We start from the raw sequence: 23,366 nt of genomic DNA, 5'->3' as shown, positions 1-23,366 counted from the left end.
GATACTTACTATATGCAACAAGTTTTCCAGGATACTGAAGTCACCGGAGAGGCCTAAACTCTCTTTGACGTGGGCAATGATCTTGGCAGCATCAAAGGTTAAATGCATTTCGTGGTACTGCTGGATCTGCTGGACTCGCTGGTCAACCCAGTCTCTGTCTTCTGCAGGCCAAAGCCCACAGAGAGTGTTCAGCTCCGCTCTGAGATCTTTAGGATGATTTGTGAATTCATGGAAAATCCTATCAACTGCAGAAAGTGTGAGACTTCCTGATCTGAGATCGTCATACAGCATTGCATAGTGGTCAAAGCAAGGGCGGATCACACTGCCCAAAACATCATCAAGGTCCAACTCAGGAACATCATCCTCCTCCTCCTCCTCCCCCTCATCCTCCTCCGAAGAGTCACACACATACTCCTCTCCTGCCTTCTGTGCTGCTTCTTCCCAGAACTGCTGGAAGACCAGGCTGTCCTTAAAAGAGTGGATTTTCTGGACAAATTCTTTCAGCTCTGGCCTCAGGCTGTAGAAGGTCTGCAGGGGTTTCTTTCCCACACTCACAACTTGATTCAGTCTTTTTGAGCCAAGATCTTCCAAGTGTTGAAATTCCACTTCACCTACATCCACTGTAAAACAGAGACAGGTCAGAGGGAGATCAGGTGGTAACAGCCCAGCTCCAGATCACTTCATCCCATCCCCCAAGCCACGAAATCCTACCAGGCAGGTGGACCCCTGTGAGTGTCATTTGATGCACAAGCACTCACTTGATCCCCCCCAGTGCTCTGGGTTTACTTCCCCCACCCCTCCTCACCCTCACTGTGAGGTTTAGAATCAAACCTGTTCCCAAAGCCAAGAGATTTTCAAGGAAAATGCTGTTTTCTGGAGCTGCCATTTTCAGACTGCTCCCCCAGGACTCTACCTTTCACAGACTTCTGCACCTTCCTGCACATGCTCAAGAAGGTTCCTATTGCTTTTTTCTCTCTTCTGAGCAGTGTGACTTCTTCGTGCCTCAACTCCAGCAGCTCTTCCAGGCTTCTCTGGAGCAGTACCTTTTCCTCACCCAGCCGCTGCTGGTGCTCTGAAAGAAAACTCACCTGTAGGCACAGAGCAGACATTTCCCACCCCCTGCACCCCGACTCAGGTTGGGAACTGCAGAGTCACAAACCCACAGTGACAACACAAACTGGAGCTGGGAGCTCCCTGCCCAGGCCAAGGGGCAGCACTGCAAACTCCTGGAGCATCTCCTGAGCATTCCTAATCCCTGCAGCACCAGCAGGGCAGGCCAGCATCACTACAATGATGCTCTAAGCCAACCATGGCCCTTTTGAACTCATCTCTTACTTGTGTCCCAAATGCAGAGGAACTGCTTCTTATGCTGGAAAACCTCTTCCAGACGTTTCACAAGGATGCAGCCTTTGTGGATGTCATCGGTGACACTCGTAAGCACAGAGTCTGCTATGGCCATGACATCCTTTGCTTCATCTGTCAGTTTGTCTAGGAGGTTTCTGTTTGTTCCTGTTCCAGAAACAAAGCATGTCAAACCGAGATCAGCCCTGTTTCCCAAAAAACAGGCAGAATCAGGAACTTTTCCATGTCATGGCACAGAGTCCTTCCATTTCCTACTGGATCCCTATCCAAGAACCTGTGGGCTCATCACACCACCCTCCAACCCCTCACGTCTTTCTGAACAAAACCAGGATCTCAGGACAGGAATTTGGAAACTTTCCATGGAGAGCCCAGACCCAAACCCTGTGGAGCAAACAAAAGCCATTTGGATCCATTCACATGGCCAACTCTCTGGCATTTTTGTGTGGCAATAACTTGTGAGAACTTCTCAGAGAAAGAAGTTAAGGTCTACAAATTCTGAGGAAGCTGCAGCGGATTAGTCCAAGAGGAATAGTGGCTCCCTCTTCCTTGGCCTTCCCTCTCCAAACCCAAGCTGAATACTTCAAGCATTGAGATGAGGACTAAAACAAGAGCAGGACAATTTCTCTGTTTGCTGCTCTACACAGTGGCAGCAGTAAGGCAGAGAAAAGCTTCTCAGGGCTTCCTAAAACCCAACTACACACCTACCATTAAAGCTGAAGATACGTTTGATGTCAGGCCACGTGAGCAGGTGGTGCAGAACCTGATCAAAATCCCCCTCAGACTGCCCACTCCTGATGGGCCACGACTTCACAATGACAGCTGACACGAGCTGGCTGAACTGGCCCATGTTGTAGGCAGAAATCATCTCCAGGAGATTGCTCTGCATCTGCCAGGGCACACAGAGAGGGCAGGGATGTGTCAGACTTTGAGATCCCACTGTGTCTGTGTCTCAAAACTGGCACTGACGTCAAGGAGTCACCTCCAGTGCTGAGATGTGTTCCAAAAAAACCCTATGACACAACTGACACCAGAGGTCATGGTGGAAACACGTTACAAATATTCCTCATGGACCTCATTTTCTGATTTCTTGTTGATAGTTTTTCTTGTTGGTATAACAAGCAATCCACAGCAACTCAAGCAACATCCAACACCCCTTCCACCACAAGGCACATCCCTACGCTGTGCAACAGAAATTTCACTTTTCCTTCTCCGCCCTCCCCCAGCAGGGCAAATACAATACCTGGCAAGCTGCAGTTACAGCCTCTATGGCACAGTTCTGGAAGCACCAGCTGATGGAAGAGTCCATCTGTGCGATTTGGGAGTGCTGACAACAGTACACCAAGATTTGGTTCACTGGAGGCTCCTAAAGGGCAAAAGGGAGATTTCTTATCAACTCGGTTTCCAAAGTCTTTCTCCTGACAGCATCAAGGAGTGCTGCTATCAAGACAATAAAAGGAACCTGAGCATCAGCCCATTTCTGAGGGCCTGGGAGATGAAACAAATAAATGCTTAAAAAATATTTTAACGATTTCCATTTAAAGTGTGTGTGATTACTTAATATCCACCTCTCCAAGCCAAGCTTACAGCAGAAAATATTTGTTTCCTGATTTCACCATGAAAATCAATGGCTTAATTACATTTGTAACTGCTGTAGAAAGGAGATGAGGAGATACACAGGGTCAGTTTGGAAGGGACTTACACGTGGGTATGCATTTGGGAGCCTGAACAGCACCATTTCTGCACAATGAATGAAAAGAGAAGCACCACCTTGGCTTCTCTGAGCCCTTGGGTGCTTACTTTGCACTTGCTGATTCTTAAAACTACAAAGGTGACAATTGCTCGGAACGTGCCATTTCCTCTGAAGCAGCAGGACCTGCAGCCAGGCCACTGACACAATTACGGTGTGGGACATTGTCATGGCCAATTTTTGAGCCTCCAGAACCTGGTTTATAACAGCAATGGCAATTGTTAGGACCAAAGCCACCGTGTTTCCATGTGCTCCTTCTCCAAGCACAGCACAAGCCACTCCATCAGCTCTGAACCACCAGCCAGGACTGCCTGGGGTCTCCTCTACCTGCTGGATTCTTCTCTTCAGATCTGCAAGTAGAGTGCTCCTCCACGTCTGGGTGAACGGCTCGTCTGGAAAGCTGATAGTCACAAACTTATTCCAGGCCTGCAGGGGAGAAGCAAACAAACCCAAACCAATGAGTGCTGGGATTTAATAGAGAAGGAAATGAAAAGAACAACGTAGAAGAGATGCCCCACACGCCTCAGACAGTCTGCAGTCCTTCCAGATGTTTCCATTCCAAGGAAAAGGAACACTCCCAGAGCTGAAAAAAGCAGCTTTTAAGCCCAAGCAGTGTGTAAATGTCTCAGCTACTGAAGGAGACGTTTGGATGAGCCACTTCCACCCTGGTGCTGGGAACTGTCCCAGGGAGGGCTGGGAGCAGCAGCTCAGGCTGGCAGGGGCTGCTCTGAGCTTTGTGTGCTGGAAGGCCTGAGAACAACCAGTGGGACATGCTGGGAGCAAGACAACACCAACTAGGGGCAGCTCCTCACCCCAGAAATGCCTTTAGGAACAGCCAAGGAAAAGCAGGACTGAGGTGAGCTGAGCAGCACCAATTCCAGCTCTTTGCTTCTCAGCCCTGGAGTGTTTCAAACACTGCCCATCCCCATCCCACTCCTTACCCAGCCACAGCTACAGAGCCCAGCAAAGTGTCAGTAGACCCAAGAGCCTGCTTAAGCGACAGTAAAACCCCTTTTTATTCACATTACTAGAAGATGACAAACCCGAAGTTCACAATAGAAAGAGAAGGTCACGTGCTCCAGGTACTCCTTCAGTAACTTCTGTTTTAAAGCATTTCTGAACCAGGTTCGAGCGTCCCTCAGAGCTCCACTGAGCAATTCTGCCACTGGAACATCCTGCACAGCATTCCCTGGAACCTGTCCCATGCAGAGAAGAGAGAAAACAAACACAGTTCAAGCAGGAGAGCAACAGACAACTGATTTAAATCAGTATTTCTAAAAAGAAAGCCCAAATGCATCCAGAACACACAAACGCCCAGCAACAGACCCAGCACTGCTTGAATAAGCAGAGAGGCTGGGAGGGTGCAGTGCTTACAGGTAGTTTGTGCTTAAGCTTGTTCAGGAAGTAAAAACAACAAATGTTTAAGGGGAAAAAAAAAACCAGACATAAAACAAAGCTTATCACAGCAAACCTGGACATCTGACCTTATTTTCAATACGAACCAAACTCATTAGGTGATTCCACAGCTCTTTGAAAGTACCACAATCTTGCTTAGAGTGTGAAGTTCCTCGAGTTGAGACTGGATCTGATCTAAACCCAGTCTGTTGTACCCTACTTTTGGTATTTCTGGGTATCTTGCTCATATCAAGCCAAGAGTTCCTTGGTACTCACTGCTGGGGGCCGAAGTTGGGCAACTTTGGCAATCAGGGTGGCAGCAGTGGCAGGGATCAGGAACAAGTCCACGTTCCTGGCGGCCTTGCAGAGCCTCTCGTGCAGGCTGAGGCAGCAGGACAAGCAGCACTGCCAAGAACGGGCTCCCAGAGCTCTGCAGGGCAGCAACACCGAGGGAGAATTAATTTTCTACTCCAAGGAAAAATAAAAAATTAAGAACAAAGTAAAAACCCCACCAAATCCGACACAATGCAGCAGCTCCCTCCCTCAGATGGATTTAAAAAATGGGATAGAAATCCAGGATTCTTTTCTTCACAGAGATATCAAGGCACACAAGCACGACCCCAGGCCTGGTGCAGATGCAGATAATGCTCTCACTAAGGTGCACTGCCCTTACCTGGTTGGGGGCTCATCCAAGGCACACAGCACTGTGTTTAGAAGCTTCTCTACCACCTGAGAGTGGAAAGACAAAAATATGAAACTGTGGGAGAAGCTTTACAGACTGGTTTCTGATTAGCAGTTATTTTTGCTTTTAGCTAAGCTTGAAGCTCTTTGTGCTGTGACATGCTGGCAGCCCCAATCCCCTCAGTGATGGTCAGTTCTGCCAAAGGACACCCAGGAGCCCAGTTTGAGCCTTTATCCCAGAGCTGGGTAAAGATGCCAGAAGACAAACCTTACAGTTACTCCATGAGAGGTCAACGTTCTCTAATCTGTACAAGACACCTTGAAGAGTAACTAACAAATCACTGGAGAAGTCTTTTATGAACTCAGCCAGGCCCTGCAGGGGCAGCACACAGAGCCAGGACTTGACCAGAGTCACATCAAATTCCATCAAGTACTTCTTTTCTCTCATTCGTTCCAGCAGGGTCGTTCTGGAGGGGAGACAAAACAAAATCTTCAGGATTCCAAGGAACAAAAGGCCACAGAGGAGTCTCCTCCTCACTCCTGTGCTTTTGTCACTGCAGTTCAGGATCAGTGGGGGTCCCCAAGGCCAAGGATGGCAGAGCAGAGCCAAACCACTGAGCACAAGCACTCAAGGAAAACAAACTCCAGATCTTACCCAGACTCTACACAACACGAGCAGCTTTAACTCCTGCCTGCTCCCTGTTTGAGGGGTAACACAGTGCCCAGCTGGGCTACACCCAGTGACCTCTGAGCCACCAGTGCGGCTCTGCCCAAATACCCCAAACATCCTCCCTCAGCGTGCTACATTTCATGCTCCTCAGAAATGAGAGAGGAAAAAACCAAAAAAGGAGATGAAGTAAGGTGATCACCCCCAGCTACAGCAGCAAGGCACTGGGTGTAACGGGAGCTCTGGAAAACTCACGCATCTCGCTTCCTCCTGGTTTCAGTAAATGGAAGCCCTTCCAGCCCTGCCCAGACATCTTCCTCCACCAGCTCATGCTCCTGCTGCAGGGGAGCAGCAAAGGAATGCAGAAGGGGAAGGATCCACACCCACTCGTCTACGTCACCTTCAATGCACCTCCGGCACAAGTTCGTCAGCTCGACCTTCAAGCTAAATAAAAAAAAAATCAAAACAAACACACTGAGTGTAAGAACAGCTTTATCCAGGCCTTGAGAATGCCTTAGGGGTAGGGGAGGCTACATCTCAATCTCCTTATGTACCTTCAGTGAACCTCTGGTCATTATTTTAGCTCTGTCTACTCTTCACTGCAGAGTGTACCTGTCCAGGTTTAAGGCCCAGAGCTGCAATGTTCCTGAATCTCTCTGAAGAGACCCTGCTGCTGGAGCACTGGGAAGACCCAAACCTTTATTTACGGTCTTCCCATGAGGCCCCCAGCCCTGTGACACCCACACAGAGCCAGGCATTCCAGGGACAATTCTGGGCCTTCTTGGTTGGGCTGAAATACTGCAAAGGACTCCAGAAGGAAAAGTAATGGCTGCAGCTGTGAGAGTGAAGAACTCCAAACCCAGTGCCAGGTAAGCAGTCAGGTTACACTCTGGTAAGCAGGCACTCCAGGGGAAACCAAACAAAAGTGTGGAAAAGAATCCAAATGTGGCATTTAAAGCTAAAGGAGTAAATACACAACCATCCTGATCCCTAGAGTTTGTGAGTATCAACAGCAAAGAGGCAAGAAGCCAGAAACTGCCTGACAGAAAAGGATAACAAATTAGATTATACATAAAGAAAAACCAACAGTTTTAACTCAATCTATGGCTCTGGCAAGCATGACAAGCTGCAATAAGGGAAATCTGTTTGCACAAAAGAAAAATAACAAGAAAGTTGTGTGACTGTGAGAGGGCCCCAGAGAGGTTGGGCAGAACTCCCTGGAGTTTTTCAGAACTGCACTGCAACCTTGCCTGGATGTCAACCCTGCTTCAAGCAGGAGGCTGGAACTGAGACCTCCAAAGATACCTTAAAACATAACTTTTTCTCTGGTTCTTTGGCAGTAGAGAGCTGGACTCCTGCTGTTTCATCAAAAGGTGCTACACTGGAGCAACAGCAGCCCCGTCAGTCAGAAGGTACATGGAGCACTTACTTGGCAACTTCTGCAAAAGCCTGTTTGATGTGATGAATCTCATTCTCTACATCTTGTTGTGACACCTGATCCAAGCACAGGAGGCTACACAGCCCAACCAGGTCACCTTTAGGTGCTGGAAGTGAAAGCTCCTCAACTACCACGAGAACAGTGAGCCCCAGAGCCAGTTTGCTTTTGATTACTCTGTCCTCCGGAGGTGCTTCTGGCACAAGGAAAGGAAGAGATATTTTCTTCATGTATTTTATCAGCAAATCGTGCACCTGGGATAAAGGAGGGAAGAAACAAACCAACCACAGCATTAGTCTTTCTCTTCTGAAGCCATTTTCTTCTGCCAGTTTCAGGGAGGCCACGGGACAGGAAGGAGCAGCCCTGACAACCAAAAAACACAATGTGGCATTTCTGCCACATTTCCTAATTATGTCAAGCAAGAAATTTTGGATTCCAGAAGCCCTGCTGGCATCACTGCTTAGAACAGGATCAGGAGCTTCTCCCAAAAAGCAGGCAGGTCTGGAGCAAGAGATGAGTGCAGAGAAGTTGGTGACAGAATAACTGGCAACAAAACTTAAAGGCTAGGCTTAGGAAATCAATATCCAAACACAAAACCCACTCAAGCAGCTCTGCTGCTGACCCACACGGGGTCTCAGAACCACACCAAGGTGCACAGGTTGACTGAAGCCCCCAAGGCAGTCAGTGGCTGTCAGCCCAGAAGGATCCCCACTGGTTCTGTACCTGAACTTTGACTGGAAAAGCAAAATTAACCCAGCAAGGTCAAGAGTAAAATTAAAGTTTGGGTTTGGTAGTGGGATGATTTCTGTCTCTGTGAAGCAGAAGGGATTACCTGCTGTGCGCTGAAGTTTAACTCTACCCATGGCTTTGGCTTGCCATCAAACACCAGCTGGGCTACTGCAACGGAATGGAACTGTCTCAGCTGGCAGAAGAAGTTCCTCAGGTTGTCACGACTCCAGGTTCCAAGAATGCTGAAGATACTTTCTAACATAACACCAGCAGCTATTTTCTTCCCTTCCACCACTTCCTTGTTTTTATCACCAGTAAATGTCTCCCGAACTCTTCTTGTCTGGGCTTTTAACCAGGAAGGCTGTGCACACACAATGTCATCGTACTGGTGCCACTCTGGAACAGCAACATAGGCAGAACACAACCATTGGAATCCGGTGCCTTCACTCTTCCAGCTGCCACAGCAATACCCCCACCAGCCCCTTGAGCTCCCAGGTTCAGACAGCGCTGTCTGACAGGAATGCTGGGCCATGTGACAGCAGGGATCACCCCAAGGCGCAGGTCCAGCCAGCAGAGCTCACCTCCATTGTTGAGCAAGCTCCTTTTTATCAACAAGCATCGATTCACAGGATTACAGGATTCTGGGTTCTTGTATATGAACTCATAGTCCCCCTTGCCAGAGGTCACCCAGTACTTGTAAGGAATGTATTCATCCAGGACTTCTTTGGTGAGAGTTACAGCACCTTCAATGAGGTATCCGTGTTCTCCCAGATGCCTAGGAAACACAAACACAGCAGAGTCAGGCAAAGGACATGTTAGCTGATCTACAGACTTCCTTTTCCATGCATTGCTCCATTTTTAACAGAAATGGTGACTATTCTTTCACAAGAACGTTTTAGAACAGTTTTCTCCACTGTGAAACCCTCTGCTGCAACCTGTGGGCACAGAGCCACATCTTGACAGTAACTGAGGCCCCACAGGGCCCCCGTTCTCGGAGCAGGGAACACTCACCGGGTGCAGTTCAGCTCACAGATGTTGTCTTCCCAGTTGGTGTAGGGAGGAATGTCCTGAGCTCTGATGAACACTTTATGGATATCGGGGTTGAGTTTGAAGTCTTTGGATAATATTGCATGGAAATACACTGTAACACCCTCATTGCGGCTCACAGAACTGCAGGGGAGAATTAGAAGGGAAATAGAAAGGATTCTGTTGGGGTTTTTTAATTTCCCAAATCACTGTAGATCTCAAATCAGATTTGAGCCAACAGCTGACTGTCTGCAAGACCCATAAACTCTGGCAGCAGCTCACTCAGACTGATGTTTGAGCAGGCCTAGTGCAAAGCCCAGTGCAAAAAGGAACAATGAGCAGCAGGAGATGCGCTGGCCCAGCAGCGTCACCTGGAATGGCGACACCTCCAACCCCTTCCAGCTCATACACATTACACAGAACATCAAAACAGCTCTTCACACTACTCACCTAAAGCGTTACGTGTGTTGCCCATAAAAGCAAGAAGAGAATAATCTCTTCTTCATTCATCAGATGCTCAAGCAGGTTCAAGTACCATGTGTACCACATCACCCAGGACATCACCTGTGCTGCAGCTCCCATTGAACACTGGCTCCCTTGTGCACAGCCACTTCACCTCAGTTTCAAAAAAATTCCATTCCCCACTTGTCCAAGGTACATATTGACCCAATCCCAGCACCTCAATCCCCCACCTCAGTCTGGAGTCTGAGTTCTCCTCACAACAACTCCTGTTAGTGAAGAACGCTGGGGAGCAGCAGGGCTGTTCTCACCTTTCTTTAATCTTTTCCACAGGTTTCTGGTTCCTTTGCTCCGTTTTGTTCTTGGGACTGTTTGCTGCAGCCACAGCACCCTCCTTTCGGGCAGCCTGAGCTCCTTTGCTCAGACTTGTCTTCTCACTCCCGTTAGGCATTTTCTCACTTGGGGTCTTATTTTTCTCTTTTGTGTTTGCATTCTGCAACAGGGAGGCAAACAATGCCCAATGAAACAGGAGACCCCAGGTGTAGAACATCTCCTGGTACACCACCAGCTTCATCCTCCTGGAAATACTGATCCCTCACTGAGGGAAGCTGCTGATTAAGGAAAATAGCACAGGACGGAAGAGGAATCCAACCCAAACATGCTGCCAAGCAGTCAGGTCAGTGAGTCCCAGGTCACAGATGATGGGGTATAAAGAAAGAGAACCCCTAGCAACTTCCAGCTTACCAGGCCTGCGTATGAGCAGAGCAAAGGCACCTGCAAAGCACAAAATCCCCTTGTCCAAGGGGATCCCAGAGCTCTCCAGAGAACACAGCTGGCTGGAGAGGAGACACCTCCCAGTCCTGGGGGTAACTGAGCAACCCCTCAGTGAGAATTGGGCTAGAACTGATACCCAGGAGAGCAGAACTTAAATAACAACCTCCCCATAGTGCTCCCCAGTTCCACCCTGTATCCCTGGGCTCATGCTCCTCAGCCTCACTGACAGCATGAACAAGTCCCAGTGGCAAAGGGAAGCCAGGCCCCTTGGAACACTCACCAGAGTTCACTCACACTCACCTTGCCAGTGGAACTGTTCCCTTTCTGCCTGGGCTCCTTCCCAGCCTGCAGGCTCTGGGCCCCAGGGGAGGCCTTGGTCTCAGGTTTGCTCTGGGGGGCTCCCTTGGCAGGAGGCAGCCCAGAGGGACTCGCTCCCTGCCCTGCTGGCAGCAGTTCCTTGCTGCTGCCCCAGGTCTGGGAATGTGCTGTGGCTTCTGGCAGCTGGCCAGGGGCAGGACTGCCCCGTTCCACACTATCCTTGGCTGTTTCTCTGTGCTCCGTGGTTGTTCCATCCCCAGTCTTGTCCCCTGGGGCTGCAGCACTGGGAGCCGGGGCAGCCCCACTGGCTGTGCTGCTCTGCTCTGCAGGGCTCAGCCTCTGTGCTTCCAGGCTGCCAGCTTCCTTCCCCAGGTGCAGCAAATCCCTGTCGCCTTCAGCTGTGTCTCCACTGGCATCAGCAAGTCCATCAGCACCTGGGTTCACTCCCTTACTGCCGGGAGGTTGGATTTCTCGAGGAACAACACATGTGTCAGGCAACTCTGTGGCTTGAGATAGTGTTGTGCTTTGAGGAGGGAGAGAGTCCTGTTCCCCGGAGATGGACGTGTATTTTTTTGCTTTATTCTTCTTCCTTTTCTATTAAAAAATGAAAAACAAAGAGCACAATGTCTGTTTATTCATTGTCAAAGACAAATTCTTTGTCACCTCCTCCGCTGCAGCAAGTACCGACATCTTCCTGCTGCATGGGGCTAACGGAGAACGATCAGGAAGAGGAGGGACAAGACCAGCCAGCAAAACGCAAATAACTCTTGAGAACTGTGCAGGTTTAATATTCAAGACTTGCTCAGCAGGAGCACAGAGCAGCGCTGCAGTGTCTAAGCTGACTTGTGTAATTGTGTGGTTTCCCCCGGCACCACAGCTCTGCACACACAACACAGCGTCAGCAAACACAGCGAGCTGCTCCTGGAGGAAGCCAGGCAGCAGCTCCCCATTGTGGCCAAAGGGATGTGGGGGATGCAGCTCAGCCTCCTCACTTCACAGAAGAGAGCAACAAATCATAGCTGCTCCCCAGCACCCAGTAGGATCCTCACCTTCATCACTGGAGGAGCCACCTCAGCAGAGTCGCCGGCCCCGCGCTGAGCCGAGGGCTCTGCGCTGTCCCCTGGAGCTGTGACATCCTCCAGCAGGGAGGATCCCTTTTCCTCCTCCCGTGTCTCAGCAGAGGAGGGAGATCCACCCGCAGTGTCAGGTGTGGGGTCTGAGGCTCTTTCTCTGTCCATCAGCAACTCGCCCTCTGTCTCCTTTGTTTCAGTGGTGAAAGAAGGCCCAGCCGCGCCTTCTCCCTTCACCTCTGCTCCTGCATCAGGGACTGGAGGGACCTGCACCTCTCTTCTCTCTGCAACGGAGGGAAATTAATTGTTAAACTGGAAACTCACCCCCCAGTGGGGTTGCAGCATGGTTTGGGTTGGAAGGCACATTAAAGCTCATCTCCTTCCACCCCTGCCACAGGCAGGGGCGCTTTACACTAGACCATCCAGCTCCAAACCCCTGGATGGAGGAGAGGAAAAAAAGTAATACTTGTGGGTTGAGATAAACACAGAAGGAAAGGAACAGAATGGAAAGGAAAGGAAAATGAGAGAATATCCAAAACAAGTGAAGGGCAGTTGCTCACCATCCACTGACCAATGCCCAGCCAGCCCCTGAGCAGTGGCCGTCACCCCCCGGCCAAATCCCCCCAGTGTTTCATTCAGCACAATGCCCTGTGCTCTGAACATCCCTCTGGGCACTGGGGCAGCTGTCCTGGCTCTGCCCCCTCCCAGCTCCTCTCTGGCCGGGCAGCCTGGGAGGCTGAGAAGCCCTTGGCTTGGTGTAAGCACTGCCCAGCTGCAGCCGAGCTATCAGGGTGTTATCAACGGGAGTCTCATCCTGAATCCAAACACAGCTCTGAACCAGCTCCTGGGAACAACAAACTGTCCCAGCCAGTCAGGACATGAACACACAGGAGCTGTTTTGTTGTTCCCTGTTCAGCTCCCACCAGCAATGTCACCAATCTCCCTGTACAGCCTCCTGCCCTCTCCAAGGCCCTGCCAGCTGCAGAATAATTAAGGAACCACAGCACCGAGGTACAGCTCCATCCCTGTCCCTCCTGCATTCAGAACACAGCAGCAATGCTGGCAACCAGCTGCCTGTGCCAGTGCCTGGAGCCCAGGATGAGCAGTGACAGGACAGTGCACATCTCAGCTGGCACAGCCTTCTGGGCTGGCAGTGTGACCACTCCCACTCAGCTGAGTCCTTTCCAGGAAGGCAGAGGAAACTCCCTTTTTATCCTCAGTTTTATCCAGTCCTTAAAGAACCTGCGGAAGGGCAGCTCCAGGCCCAGTCAGGCAGCAGAGCAGATCTCTGCCTTCTGCAGGGCTTTCACAGGCTCCTCCACACAGCCTCTACCCCAGTTCTGAGAGCAAAAGCTTTGAACCTCAGCTGCTTTGGATGTTCTTCCTACAGTATTTCAGAGCCGGAGACCCCAGGTTTGTTACCCTGCCATGCTGGAGTGCAGAGGGATTTTCTAAGAACTGACCCTGTCAGGACTGCAGCAGCTTGATTTGCATTTAGTGTGTTCTTCTAGAGGATCCCACTTCTCCCCATCAACAAACCAAAAGCCTTTCTCGTGGCCCAGGTCATTCGGTCTTAAACTAAAGGACTGGGAAATACTTCCCCCAGCATAACAGTGTTGTGTACTTGATTCTGTCTCTGTTCAGAGAGGCAGAATTAGCGTGTTGTCAAACACAATTCAGGGGTGAGTTCTAAATCTAACAAGCTGCAAATCGGAAATTCTGTGTCACTAAGGACTCAAGCAGTCTTTTAACATAAAAAACAGCACTACTTTGTTGGCAAAAGAGGTACTTGTTAACACTGAAGACCTGAGTGTGGAGACTGTGTGTAGGATGTGTCACCAACTGACTCCTCTGTCCCCCGACAGTCACTGCAAAGTGAAGAAAACTCTCTCTGGTCAGGAATGCCAGGAGAGGTTACGATGAGAGACTGGGAGGGGAGTTTGGGATGAGAGCAGTGTGGAATGACCTGGGCAGAGCAGAGTCCAGAGCCACACAGGCACCAGAGGTGACACAGGCAGACTCTGGTCACTGCGCAGCCCCAGGACAGCCCAGCCCCGGCCCCAGGACAGCCCTCCCAGCGGAGTCCTGGTGCCCAGGGCCGGTGCCGGGAGCCAGCGCGGTGGCCGCACACCTGCGGCAGGAGCCGGGCGGGCCGCCCCCGGCAGCCGAGTGACCCCCGCGGCACTGCAGGGTCCGGGTCCCGGCCCCGCGGGAGCCTGGGCGCCCACGGGGGACACACGGGGACGGGGCAGAGACACAAACACCGACATTCGCGTGAGGAAACGGAGCCGTGTCACGTCCTCTCCTGCCCGGCTGCGTTTTAGTGCCAGGAAACGACCTGCGACACTCGAGAGCCGGGCTGGGAGCGTGGGGGAACCACAGCGCTTTACAGACAAATAAACACAAACAGCCGCTCCCCCGCGCTGAGGCCCCGTGCTCCCATGGACGGCCCGGCGCCCCTTCCCCCAACGCCGCCTGCGGCTGCTCCGCCGGGCTGGGCCGGGAGCGGGGCCGGGAGCGGGGCCGGGAGCGGGGCCGGAGCTGGGCCGGGAACGGGGCCGGGAACGGGGCCGGGGCCGGGCCGGGAGCGGGGCCGGGGCCGGGCCGGGAGTGGGGCCGGAGCTGGGCCGGAGCTCGTCCGGGACCGGGACCGGACCTGGGCCGGGACGCAGCCGGAGATGGGCTGGGCTGGGCTGAGCTGAGCCGAGCCGAGCCGGGCAGGGCCGGGGTCGCTGCCGGGCCCGGGGGCGGGGCCTGCGTGCAAACAGCGCCGCTCTCGCGCCGCCGACTGCCGGCTCCCCGCCCCCTCGGGAGATATGCAAAAGAACAGGGGGGATGGACCAATGGCGTGGCGAAGCGGCGGCGGTATGCAAATGAACTCGTTCTCTGCTGGTGAAGGGGCGGGGCTAGCGCGGCTCCCGGGCGGCGCCGGGAGGGCCCTGGGGGGACCGGGGGACACGGGGGTACCGGGGGTACCGGGGGTACCGGGGGAGACCGCGGGGTAGGAGCGTCCCGAGTAAACGAGGAGGAGATGGGAGGACGTGAGTGCGCGGGGACGCACGGGGGAATTGGGGCGCACCGGCGGGCTCCGGGCGGATCGGGGATCAGGGTGCACCTGGAAATCGGGGCGCACCGAAGCGCTCCGGGGACACCGGGAGGGTGCAGCGGGGTCCGGAGCCCGTAGCACCGCCTGCCCCGGACCCGCGGCTGCCCCCGCCCCGCGCCGCCCGCACCGGAGCCCCGCAAGCCCAGGCCCGGTGCCCCGTCCCACCACTCGCCGGTCCCGGCAGCGCGACTCACCGAGGGACCGGGCACCGGCACCCGCAGCGCCCGCACGCCCTTCGGCTCCGTCGCGTCCCGCTCGGCGAAGTTTCGTTTCTCTGCCGAGCCGCCAACTTTCGTTTCTGCCGTCACGGTCCCCGCCCAGCCCCGGCCCGCCCCGGCCAATCTCGGCCCCGGCCACCGCCCCCGGGCGGCTCTCGACGGCTCCCGCCCCATCCGGCCCTCCGATGCCGCCGGGCATCCCTCAGGCTTCCCCCCCGGTACCCCCCGAGCATCCCCCCACCCATCAGCCCAGTGCAGGTGTCCCCCGACCGGTGCAGGGGCGCATGGCAGGACCTGGCAGCAGCAGCGGGGAGGACAAGTGTGCTGGAGGAAAGCACATTGTGCTGGAGGACCCGACAATCAAAAGCGGATTCCACACTCAAAAGTAGGGACGCGGCTGATCCCGGACCCAACCAGGACCAAGCCGGAGACGGGCTCCCAGCAGCCCTGACCTCCACTAGTGCTCACACAGGTTTGAACACACACATATTCCTAAACAAGCAGCCCTTTTTACCCCATGCCCTGTTTTCCCGCTCCCGGAATCCCCATGGTGCAGCAAGGAACTCACTCAGAGCTGCTCCGGACGGGAACGAACACTCCAGGGCAGGACCCGGCGGCCCTGGCAGGTGTGTGGCTCCCGGGTACCTCTGCTGAACTGTGCCGGAACGTGCCCGCGGGCTCGGATCACCCCCCCAGCCCCGCCCTGGTTTCAGTTTCGTTTCCCTGGCATGCTCAGCAGCACCCAAAACATAATTTCCCCTTCCCACATAAAAGGAAAAAACTTTCCCTCAGGAAGGCTGATACCACACCGAGTCATTAGCAATTTCTGATTTATTACCCTCAGTGCCGGCTGTCGGCCAAGGGCTGTTCAGGGAAACTGAATTCCCGACCCGGCCCAGCCCCAGCAGGTGCTGTCCCCGTTGCACAGCCGGGCACAGCCTGGTGTCACCGTGCCCGTCCCCTCGGCAGGGCCCAGGCCAGGGGCTGCACCCCAGGGTGCCAGCCCAGCCTTGACCCAGGGCAGCGTGTAGCACAACACCCCACAAACAAGATAAGGATAAAAAGGGTAAGTAAGGATAAAAATCAGTAAGGAGCACAATCCCAGACGTTTTCCCTCTCCCAGCAGCTGGAGGCTGAGCCCGCAGGTTCACTTGGAGGGCAGCGCCAGCAGCCCTGAAACAGCCTTGAGGAGAGCACACCCGGTGGCCCAGAACATGAAAAAGGTCCAGAATTAAAATGTTTAAAAAAATTACATCAGCTCCCTAAAGGAAGGATGGCTTTGCACTGATCACCGTGACAGGGAACAGTTCTGTCCCACAGCCCGTGTGGGGTTGGGCTGGTGCTGCTCTGTCCATCTCGGTGTGGGACAGGGGGACAGTCCAGCCCCACTGCCCAGGAGGCCTGGCTGGGGCAGGCGGCTCCCCTGCAGTGTGTTGATGTCCCTGGGGTGTCACAGGCCATTCAGCCCAAACTCATCTCACTGGATGAGCCCCGTGCTCTCGGCAGTGCTGGTGAAGGGCTCTGCCCCGCTGCCCCCCAGCTCCACTCCCCCGCACCGCTCTGCAACAGGAAGGGGGGGAAGCAGAGTCAAGCCAAGGTTCATGTCCTGACTGGCTGGGACAGTTTGTTGTTCCCAGGAGCTGGTTCAGAGCTGTGTTTGGATTCAGGATGACACTCCCGTTGATAACACCCTGATAGCTCGGCTGCAGCTGGGCAGTGCTTACACCAAGCCAAGGGCTTCTCAGCCTCCCAGGCTGCCCGGCCAGAGAGGAGCTGGGAGGGGGCAGAGCCAGGACAGCTGCCCCAGTGCCCAGAGGGATGTTCAGAGCACAGGGCATTGTGCTGAATGAAACACTGGGGGGATTTGGCCGGGGGGTGACGGCCACTGCTCAGGGGCTGGCTGGGCATTGGTCAGTGGGTGGTGAGCAACTGCCCTGTGCATCATTTGCTTTGGAAATTCCTTCATCATTATTATAATTTTCCTTTCCTTTTCTGTCCTACTGAACTGCCTTTATCTCAGCCCAAGAGTTTTACCTTTTCTCTGATTCTGTCCCATCCCTCTGTAGGGGGAGTGCAGGGCTCTGTGATGCTTGAGCTGCTGCTGGGTTAAACCACCAGAGCTCACCATGAATCCCCAAGGCTGGGGAGACCCAACTCTTTGGAGGGGTTCCAGCTCACCCTCCCAGGAGGCCCTGCAACCCCCAGACTGCTGCTCTGTGGCTGGACAGGTCAGATCCCCATGGCTGTCCTCCAGACCCACACTCATCACGTCCTGGGAGAGCAGCCCAGAGCCTCACCTGCCTCCTCCCAGCTGGGGAAATGCCGGAATCCTTCTAAGTCTGCAGACAGGAGGACCTGGAGAACAGGGTCCTGAGGGCAGAGAAACCTGGGCTGGGGGAGTGCTGGCCACTTCCCATCCCTCTGGGGCAGATCCCCCAGCCATCCCAGCACAGAGCACCCAGCCCTTCCCAGCGCCCTGCATCCGCAGCCTCCAGCTCTGCAAGATGAAGGTGCTTGAGATGATGCCACCAGAGGAGAGGTCAGCACAGGCCACGGGGGAAGGCAGCTGGGCTGAGCCCCTCAGCACACACCCTCCCTGGGCCTGGGGTGGGGTGGCCGAGGTCCCACACACCTTCAGGCCACAGAAGGCCAGCGAGAGGCCGTGCCTGCGCAGCTCCTGCAGCAGCTCTGACAGCCCCACCACCACCGTGTAATCAATGCTGCTGACGTGGCAACAGTCCAGGATGACGGAGCGTGGTGGAGATGCTGCTGGAAGAGCATAAGGTCATGTCCCTGATGAGTCCAGAAATGACCAGCCCAGGGGTCACAGCCCGCAGAGCCAGGGCAGGGGCTGGCAGGGGTGGGACAGCTACGCTGTCACCGCTTGCACCCACAGTCCTTGGGTCTGGGCAGCACTTGCCACCCACACTCTGGGTGATCCAGGAGGTGACAGCCAGGTCCCCAGGACAGGCTGGGAGCACTGTACCTGCCAGAGCACGGCTGCACACGGAGTCCCGCAGGTGCTCCACGGCTGGGAAGTGCAGGCTGCTCCCCAGCTGCACCAGCAGCACGGCCCCCTCCGACACCTGTGGAGAGAGATGAGCCACAGGAAGCTCAGGGCTGTGACCTTCCCGAGGCAGGGACAACTGCCCGTGTCACTCACTGTCCTCCTGGATGGAGTGGGAGAAGCAGGAGCTGCCATCCCTCAGGGAAAATCCTCCTGCACACACCTCAGTGTCAGCAGGACAGGGGCAGCGATGCCTCCCTCTCCTGCTCTCCAGCCCTAGGATATTCCTTTCCTCCTCCTTTCCTCCTGCTCTTTGAAAGGGGTCCCTGTGCTGTGCCTGTGGCAGACTGGGGACAGCAAGAACAGCTCAGGAGCATCCTGCACCCCAACACCTCACTGCCCTCAGGAGCCCCCTCCCAGCTCCCTGGTGAGCCTGGCTGGCCCTGCCACGTCCAAGGGGAGGGGTGAAGCCCACCTTTATTGGGGGCCTGGCAATGGAGTAGAGCAGGAGAATCCCAGAAACGAGCACCCCGGCCATGATTCCATACTGAACCTCCCAGAAGCAGAGCAGGAATGTCACACAGAGGGGCACAAGGTCCAGCCCTGCAAGAGAGAGAAGCCAGGCTCAGCTGTGGCTTGGCCTCGTGCCACAGGGCCCTCAGTGACAGCGCCAGCTCTGCGGGCAGAGCCGGGCTGCACCCGGGTCGTGGGGAATCCATTCCGTGCAGGCGGCTCGGGGCAGCTTCAGTGGAGCTGCAGGTTGAGCTCTGGGTGGGAGCCCTTGGAAAGGGGCCGTGAACTGCTCCCCTTGCATAACAAAGGACTCAGGCACCGGTGGCGCAGCCACATGATGGGGCACTCAGAGACCGTGATGGGACCCTCAGAAACCGTGATGGGGCACTCAGAGACCGTGATGGGGCACTCAGAGACCGTGATGGGACCCTCAGAGACCGTGACGGGACCCTCAGAGACCGTGATGGGGCACTCAGAGACAGCGGCCGGAGCCAACCACCCCCAGACTTTCGCATGGCTGTGAGGGGATAAAAGGATAAAAGTTCACAGGTTCCTTTGTTCTGGGTCCCTCCTCAGAAACACCCAACTCGAGCTGATATTTTGTTATTTAGTTATGGCACCATTATTAAGTTCTTTTAAGGATCTGGACGTCTGAGACTCTGCTATGGGAAACCTGGGGTAGAGCCGGTGAGGACACCTGGTCTGTGTGAGTGGGGCGGGGGGCGGCCGCGAAAGGGCCTCTGTCCCAGCTCGGGGGCTGCGACTGTGACTGACGGGGTGGCTCCTGGATGGCTGGACCGGGAAGTTTCCTTGACAGGGGGTTGCCCGTTCCCGACCGGTGCCCTCACTCTTAACCCGCCAGAGCGTCCGGAAGATGCCGGCGTCGAACATGGGCACCACGGCCGAGATGATGACGGCGGCCAGCGCCGCTTTGGGGATGTAGTAGAAGAGCGAGGTGAGGTACGCCAGGGACAGCAGGACCAGGGCACCTGCGGGAGGGGGGACCCCTGAGCCACGGGCACCCCGACAGCCGGGGGTCCCCGACAGCCGGGGGTTCCCGACCTGCAGAGCAGCCCAGGGGCAGGGCAGGGTCAGTAGGGCAGGGGCAGGGCTGTACCTGTGACGAGCCCTCCCGCGGGGGTGCAGACCCCTGACTGAGCATTCACTGCCGTCCTGAAATGCAAACCCGCACATCCCAGGTTGTGCAGGGGCCGGGGAACTGGGGGCCGCCCCTGCCCACAGACCCCACCCGGGAGAACCACCCGCCCTATCAGGGAGGAACACGAGCAAGCCCCTGGCTCCCAGCCCGCAGCGGGACCGCACAGCAAGAAGGGAGGTGGCCCTCAGCAGGAGGGAAGGCGGCCACGGGACCCATGCACAACCCGGCCACCAAGGTGGGCTGCTGGCGACCAGGACACGAGCTCAGGGACCCACTGGGTCAGCACAGTCTTCCACCCAAGATCTTGCAGAGCCCTCTCACCATGCAGCCCCAGCGAGTGCCCTGCTCCCCCTCCTGCTACCCACCGGCCAAAGCTGCCCGTGATGGGATACGAGGAGACGAAGGAGCCCAGGACATTGGCGACGCCTGAGGAGACGAGGGAGAGGGGCTGGGGAGGCACTGCTGGGTCTGTGTCCCCATCACAGCCTTCTCCCTTCCCGATCCCCGGGGCCAGACAGTGCCCACCCAGCCGTGTAAGAGGGACTCAGCCTGCTCTGGAAATTCCTGAGCTGTGAGAACGCCTGGGGTGGGGGCAGCATGCAAGGTAAGGAATGGAAAACTTCAGGTGGAGGCAGGACGGCTGAGATGGGGGTTTCAGGCAGTTCAGCGGCTGTGGGAGCTGGAGCCCCACCCCTGCCGTCCTGGCCAAGCAGCCTCTTACCCAGAGCCAGCAGCTCCTGGTTGGGGTCAATCCTGTAACCACTCTGCGAGGCTGAAAGGAGATGGTGGCGTTGGCCTGAGGCTCCCGCAGGCACAACCTGCCATGCACACGGAGCAGAACCAGCACTGACAGGGACAGCGTGGGCCCTGCCCTGGCACCCCTCGGGCACAGGAGAGCCTCGAGACAACACTCACCTCCTGGGCAAACTTCAGCTGTGCACCTCGCAGGACTCCTCCTGCTATGAACTGGAGCCCAGTCCCCCCCAGTGCCCCAATGGGAACAGCACCTTTCTCAGCACCCTGTGCCCTTGCAGAGACCCCTCCCCAGCACCCCGAGTCCCTGCAGAGACCCCCCTGTGAGCACAGGGCAGGACCCTGGCGCAGCCCTACCAAAAGCCTTGGCGATGGCGATGGTCTCCAGCAGGCCCATGAGCGGCACCACGGCCAGCCCGACCCCCATGTCCTGGGAGGGAAGGATCCAGTCAGGGAGGGCTGGGACCCAGCACATGCAGGAGGGAGCAGAGCAGCCCCTGGGGAGCTGCCAGCACCCACCTCCACCATGCTCTGGAAAGGGACGGTGCCATTGGGCACTGCCAGGGAGAAGTGCGGCGGCCGGAACGCTGGGAGGCCCTGGGGGATGCTGCCCGTGAGCCTGAAGGGCTGGGAGCCCATCACCTGGAAGGAGTAAGCAACCAGGCCAGCAAACAGGACAACAAGAGCATTGCGTGCTGCAAAAGGGGAGAGAGCAACCGTGAAACCTGCCCAGAGCCCAGGCCAGCGGGAGGGAGGGCAAGAGAGGGGGATCCGAGCTGCTGAGGACTTCTGGGCCTTAGGAAGGGGCACAGTGGCAGGACCCTTGGGACTTTGTCCTCCCTGACCCACCTCTAGGTCTTGGCTCCTGCCAACCTGGGTTTTACGAGTTTCGGGCTGTGTCTTCCCTGACCCAAAGAGATGAGCCCCCGGGAAAGGACAGGGCAGGGGACAGCTGACACACCTGTGGCAGAGATCCAGACAATCAGGTAGCTGATCCTGACAGCCAGTGGTTCTGCAGGGGCAGCTTGGGGCAGGTGGCTCTTCATGGCCCGGAGCCCTGTCAGCACAGCCAGGCAGGTCAGCCCCAGCACAGCGTCCCCAGCCCTGCAAGAGGCACATCAGTGGGCATGGGAGAGCTCCCACAAAGCCCCAGGGGAGGGGGGTTGTGTCACAGCGCTGGGCAGAGACCGAGAAACCAGCCCAAGGTGTGAGCAAAGAGATGGGGAGCGAAGCAGCAGAGCCCAAGACGCTGCAGCTGCAGGGGAGGGAGCAGGGCAGGGATGGGATGGTGCCGACCTGGTCTCCCGGATCCTCCGCAGCGTCTCATAGACCTGCAGGAAAAACTGCCTCGGGATCCCCTGCAGCCCCAGGATGTTCTGTGCAGGAAGACAAAGTGTGGTCACAGCCCGGCACAGCCCGGCCATCCCCTGTGACCGCAGCCATTGGCCAACACCGGATACCAGCTGCTGGCAGAGGCTCCGATTTGGGTTAACCACAGAAGAAGTGTGGCAGCCCAGCAGAGCCTCAGGTCCCTGAGAGGCCAGCGAGGGGCTGGTGGGGCTGCAACCCCCCCCAGCTCCCAAAGCTGCGAACCCACCGTGCCAGAGAATCACCCAGTGCCTTCTGCAAGTGACCAAATCCAATGTCCTGGGTTTACTGGTGTCCTGGATGCCACCAGCTGGTCACCAGCAGAGGGTGTGTTCAGCTTGGCCTGCTCGGAGCAGAGTGCCCAGGAACCCAGCAGGGGGTCCCGCGACCCCTTTGGGGCTCCTTCCTCCGGCACCAAGCACATCGCCCAGCCCGGTGCTAAACATCCCAGGTCCACAGCACTAGGAGAGAGCTGGCGAGGCGTCCAGGACAGGGCAGATCCTACCTTGATCTGGTTGAAGCTAATGGTGATGGAAGCAGCTGATGTAAACCCTTTAATGACAGGGCAGGAAATGAAATCCAGAAGGAATCCTGCATGGGATGGCAGGCAGTGAGCACGCTGTGGCCCCAGTGTGTGGGCACACAGAGCTGTCACAAGTGTCAGCAAGACAATCCCAGTGTCCCGGAGAGCAGAGAGGAGGAGGAAACAATTTCCTAAAAATATATCTGTGTATGGCAAAAGCATCTCACCGAGGTGCAGGAGCCCCATGGCCAGCTGAATGCAGCCAGAGAGGAAGGTGAGGAGAACGGCATAGACGGGCTCGTGGAAGGCGTATGAGGAGACGAGCAGGGACATGATGGCCGTGGGACCCAGCGTCACGTCCTTGGCCGTGCCCAGGAAGCAGTAGACGAAGCAGCCCATGAAGGAGGAATAGAGGCCGTACTGCAGGGGACAGAAGGGACACTGGCACAGCCTTGGGAGCTGGGAGAGGCTAGACACCTCCCGGACTGGGAGGGCTGGGCTGATCTCGGGTCACTCCAGGGCCCTTGGCACACGCATGGCATCCTGCCCGGGAAATGGGCGACTGCACAGGGTCAGCCCTTGGTCACCCAGCCCAGCTCAGCTCAGCCCTGCCTGCCACACTGCCAGGCTGCAGGGGCTCGGGGAGCGGAGGGGCTCGGGGAGCGGAGGGGCTCGGGGAGCGGAGGTCCCCGGGTCCCAGCCCCAGGCCCTGGCACCCACCTGCAGCGGCAGCCCGGCCAGCTCGGCGTAGGCCAGCGCCTGGGGCACGGTGGTCAGTCCCACGGCCAGCCCCGCCAGCAGGTCCAGCGGCAGCCACGCCCGGGAGTAGCGCGGGAGCCAGCGCAGGATCGGCAGCGCCGGGCGCGGGCAGCGGGACCCCGGCATGGCCGGGACGCCCCACGGGGCCGCGGCTCCGGTACCGGGCGAGAAGCGGGGCGGAGCGGGACCCCCCCCGGGGCCGGGGCTGCGGGAGCCGCCGGGGCCAGCCCGGTCCAGCCACGGCGACCGCGGCTCCGCCCGCGCCGGATCTGAGCGGCCGGGGAGCCTCATGTGACC

The 23,366-nt window shown here is 56.3% G+C and overlaps 2 protein-coding genes across 8 annotated transcripts in view; both read right to left on the bottom strand.

Annotated features, from left to right (window-relative positions):
- The window catches only part of RNF213 (ring finger protein 213), a 46,638-nt gene extending 31,016 nt beyond the window's left edge, over window positions 1–15,622 (bottom strand). For 2 of the 4 annotated variants that reach the window (XM_069032479.1, XM_069032483.1), the window contains exons 1-19: window positions 14,964–15,060; window positions 11,643–11,947; window positions 10,576–11,187; window positions 9,813–9,994; window positions 9,028–9,186; window positions 8,598–8,791; window positions 8,120–8,412; window positions 7,282–7,541; window positions 6,108–6,296; window positions 5,454–5,652; window positions 5,178–5,233; window positions 4,781–4,934; window positions 4,153–4,305; window positions 3,437–3,535; window positions 2,603–2,725; window positions 2,068–2,248; window positions 1,336–1,509; window positions 914–1,072; window positions 10–620 (exon numbers count right to left, since the gene is read on the bottom strand). In XM_069032479.1, coding sequence (XP_068888580.1) covers window positions 10–620; window positions 914–1,072; window positions 1,336–1,509; window positions 2,068–2,248; window positions 2,603–2,725; window positions 3,437–3,535; window positions 4,153–4,305; window positions 4,781–4,934; window positions 5,178–5,233; window positions 5,454–5,652; window positions 6,108–6,296; window positions 7,282–7,541; window positions 8,120–8,412; window positions 8,598–8,791; window positions 9,028–9,186; window positions 9,813–9,994; window positions 10,576–11,187; window positions 11,643–11,831 — 3,987 coding nt within the window. In that variant the 5' untranslated portion in view covers window positions 11,832–11,947; window positions 14,964–15,060. Of the gene's footprint in view, window positions 1–9; window positions 621–913; window positions 1,073–1,335; window positions 1,510–2,067; window positions 2,249–2,602; window positions 2,726–3,436; window positions 3,536–4,152; window positions 4,306–4,593; window positions 4,641–4,780; window positions 4,935–5,177; window positions 5,234–5,453; window positions 5,653–6,107; window positions 6,297–7,281; window positions 7,542–8,119; window positions 8,413–8,597; window positions 8,792–9,027; window positions 9,187–9,812; window positions 9,995–10,575; window positions 11,188–11,642; window positions 11,948–14,963; window positions 15,061–15,555 lie in introns of those variants that run through there. The other 2 variants (XM_069032481.1, XM_069032482.1) reach the window with 2 other exon arrangements.
- Window positions 15,623–15,800: 178 nt separating this feature from the next.
- On the bottom strand, window positions 15,801–23,360 carry SLC26A11 (solute carrier family 26 member 11). Of its 4 annotated transcripts, none has more exons than XM_069032241.1 (16): window positions 23,031–23,360; window positions 22,538–22,730; window positions 22,293–22,378; window positions 21,716–21,795; window positions 21,381–21,523; window positions 20,939–21,114; window positions 20,777–20,849; window positions 20,388–20,438; window positions 20,032–20,092; window positions 19,625–19,680; window positions 19,356–19,496; window positions 18,470–18,597; window positions 17,974–18,073; window positions 17,620–17,756; window positions 17,285–17,357; window positions 15,801–16,547 (listed from the first exon to the last, which is right to left on the bottom strand). In XM_069032241.1, exons 1-16 carry the CDS (start codon window positions 23,358–23,360, stop codon window positions 16,465–16,467), a joined length of 1,911 nt encoding a protein of 636 aa, XP_068888342.1. In that variant the 3' UTR covers window positions 15,801–16,464. The 4 variants fall into 4 exon arrangements, with proteins under 4 accessions (XP_068888342.1, XP_068888343.1, XP_068888344.1 ...); XM_069032242.1 differs by having other exon boundaries at window positions 17,285–17,484; window positions 23,031–23,290; XM_069032243.1 differs by having other exon boundaries at window positions 17,285–17,484; window positions 17,620–17,753; window positions 23,031–23,290.
- Between the last annotated feature and the right edge of the window lie 6 nt (window positions 23,361–23,366).

The sequence above is a fragment of the Aphelocoma coerulescens genome, chromosome 18, assembly GCF_041296385.1.
Source record: "Aphelocoma coerulescens isolate FSJ_1873_10779 chromosome 18, UR_Acoe_1.0, whole genome shotgun sequence".
Taxonomy (NCBI): domain Eukaryota; kingdom Metazoa; phylum Chordata; class Aves; order Passeriformes; family Corvidae; genus Aphelocoma; species Aphelocoma coerulescens.
Note: the sequence above shows the minus strand (reverse complement) of the source record. Positions and strands in the feature narration are given on the sequence as shown.

Coding starts and splice junctions, on each gene's coding strand:
- SLC26A11 (XM_069032241.1), bottom strand. CDS start 23,360: ATGAGGCTCCCCGGCCGCTCAGATCCGGCGCGGGCGGAGCCGCGGTCG. Junction 21,524..21,715: donor CGGAGGATCCGGGAGACCAG/GTCGGCACCATC, acceptor TGCCTCTTGCAG/GGCTGGGGACGCTGTGCTGG. Junction 20,850..20,938: donor CTTTCCAGAGCATGGTGGAG/GTGGGTGCTGGC, acceptor CTTCCCTCCCAG/GACATGGGGGTCGGGCTGGC.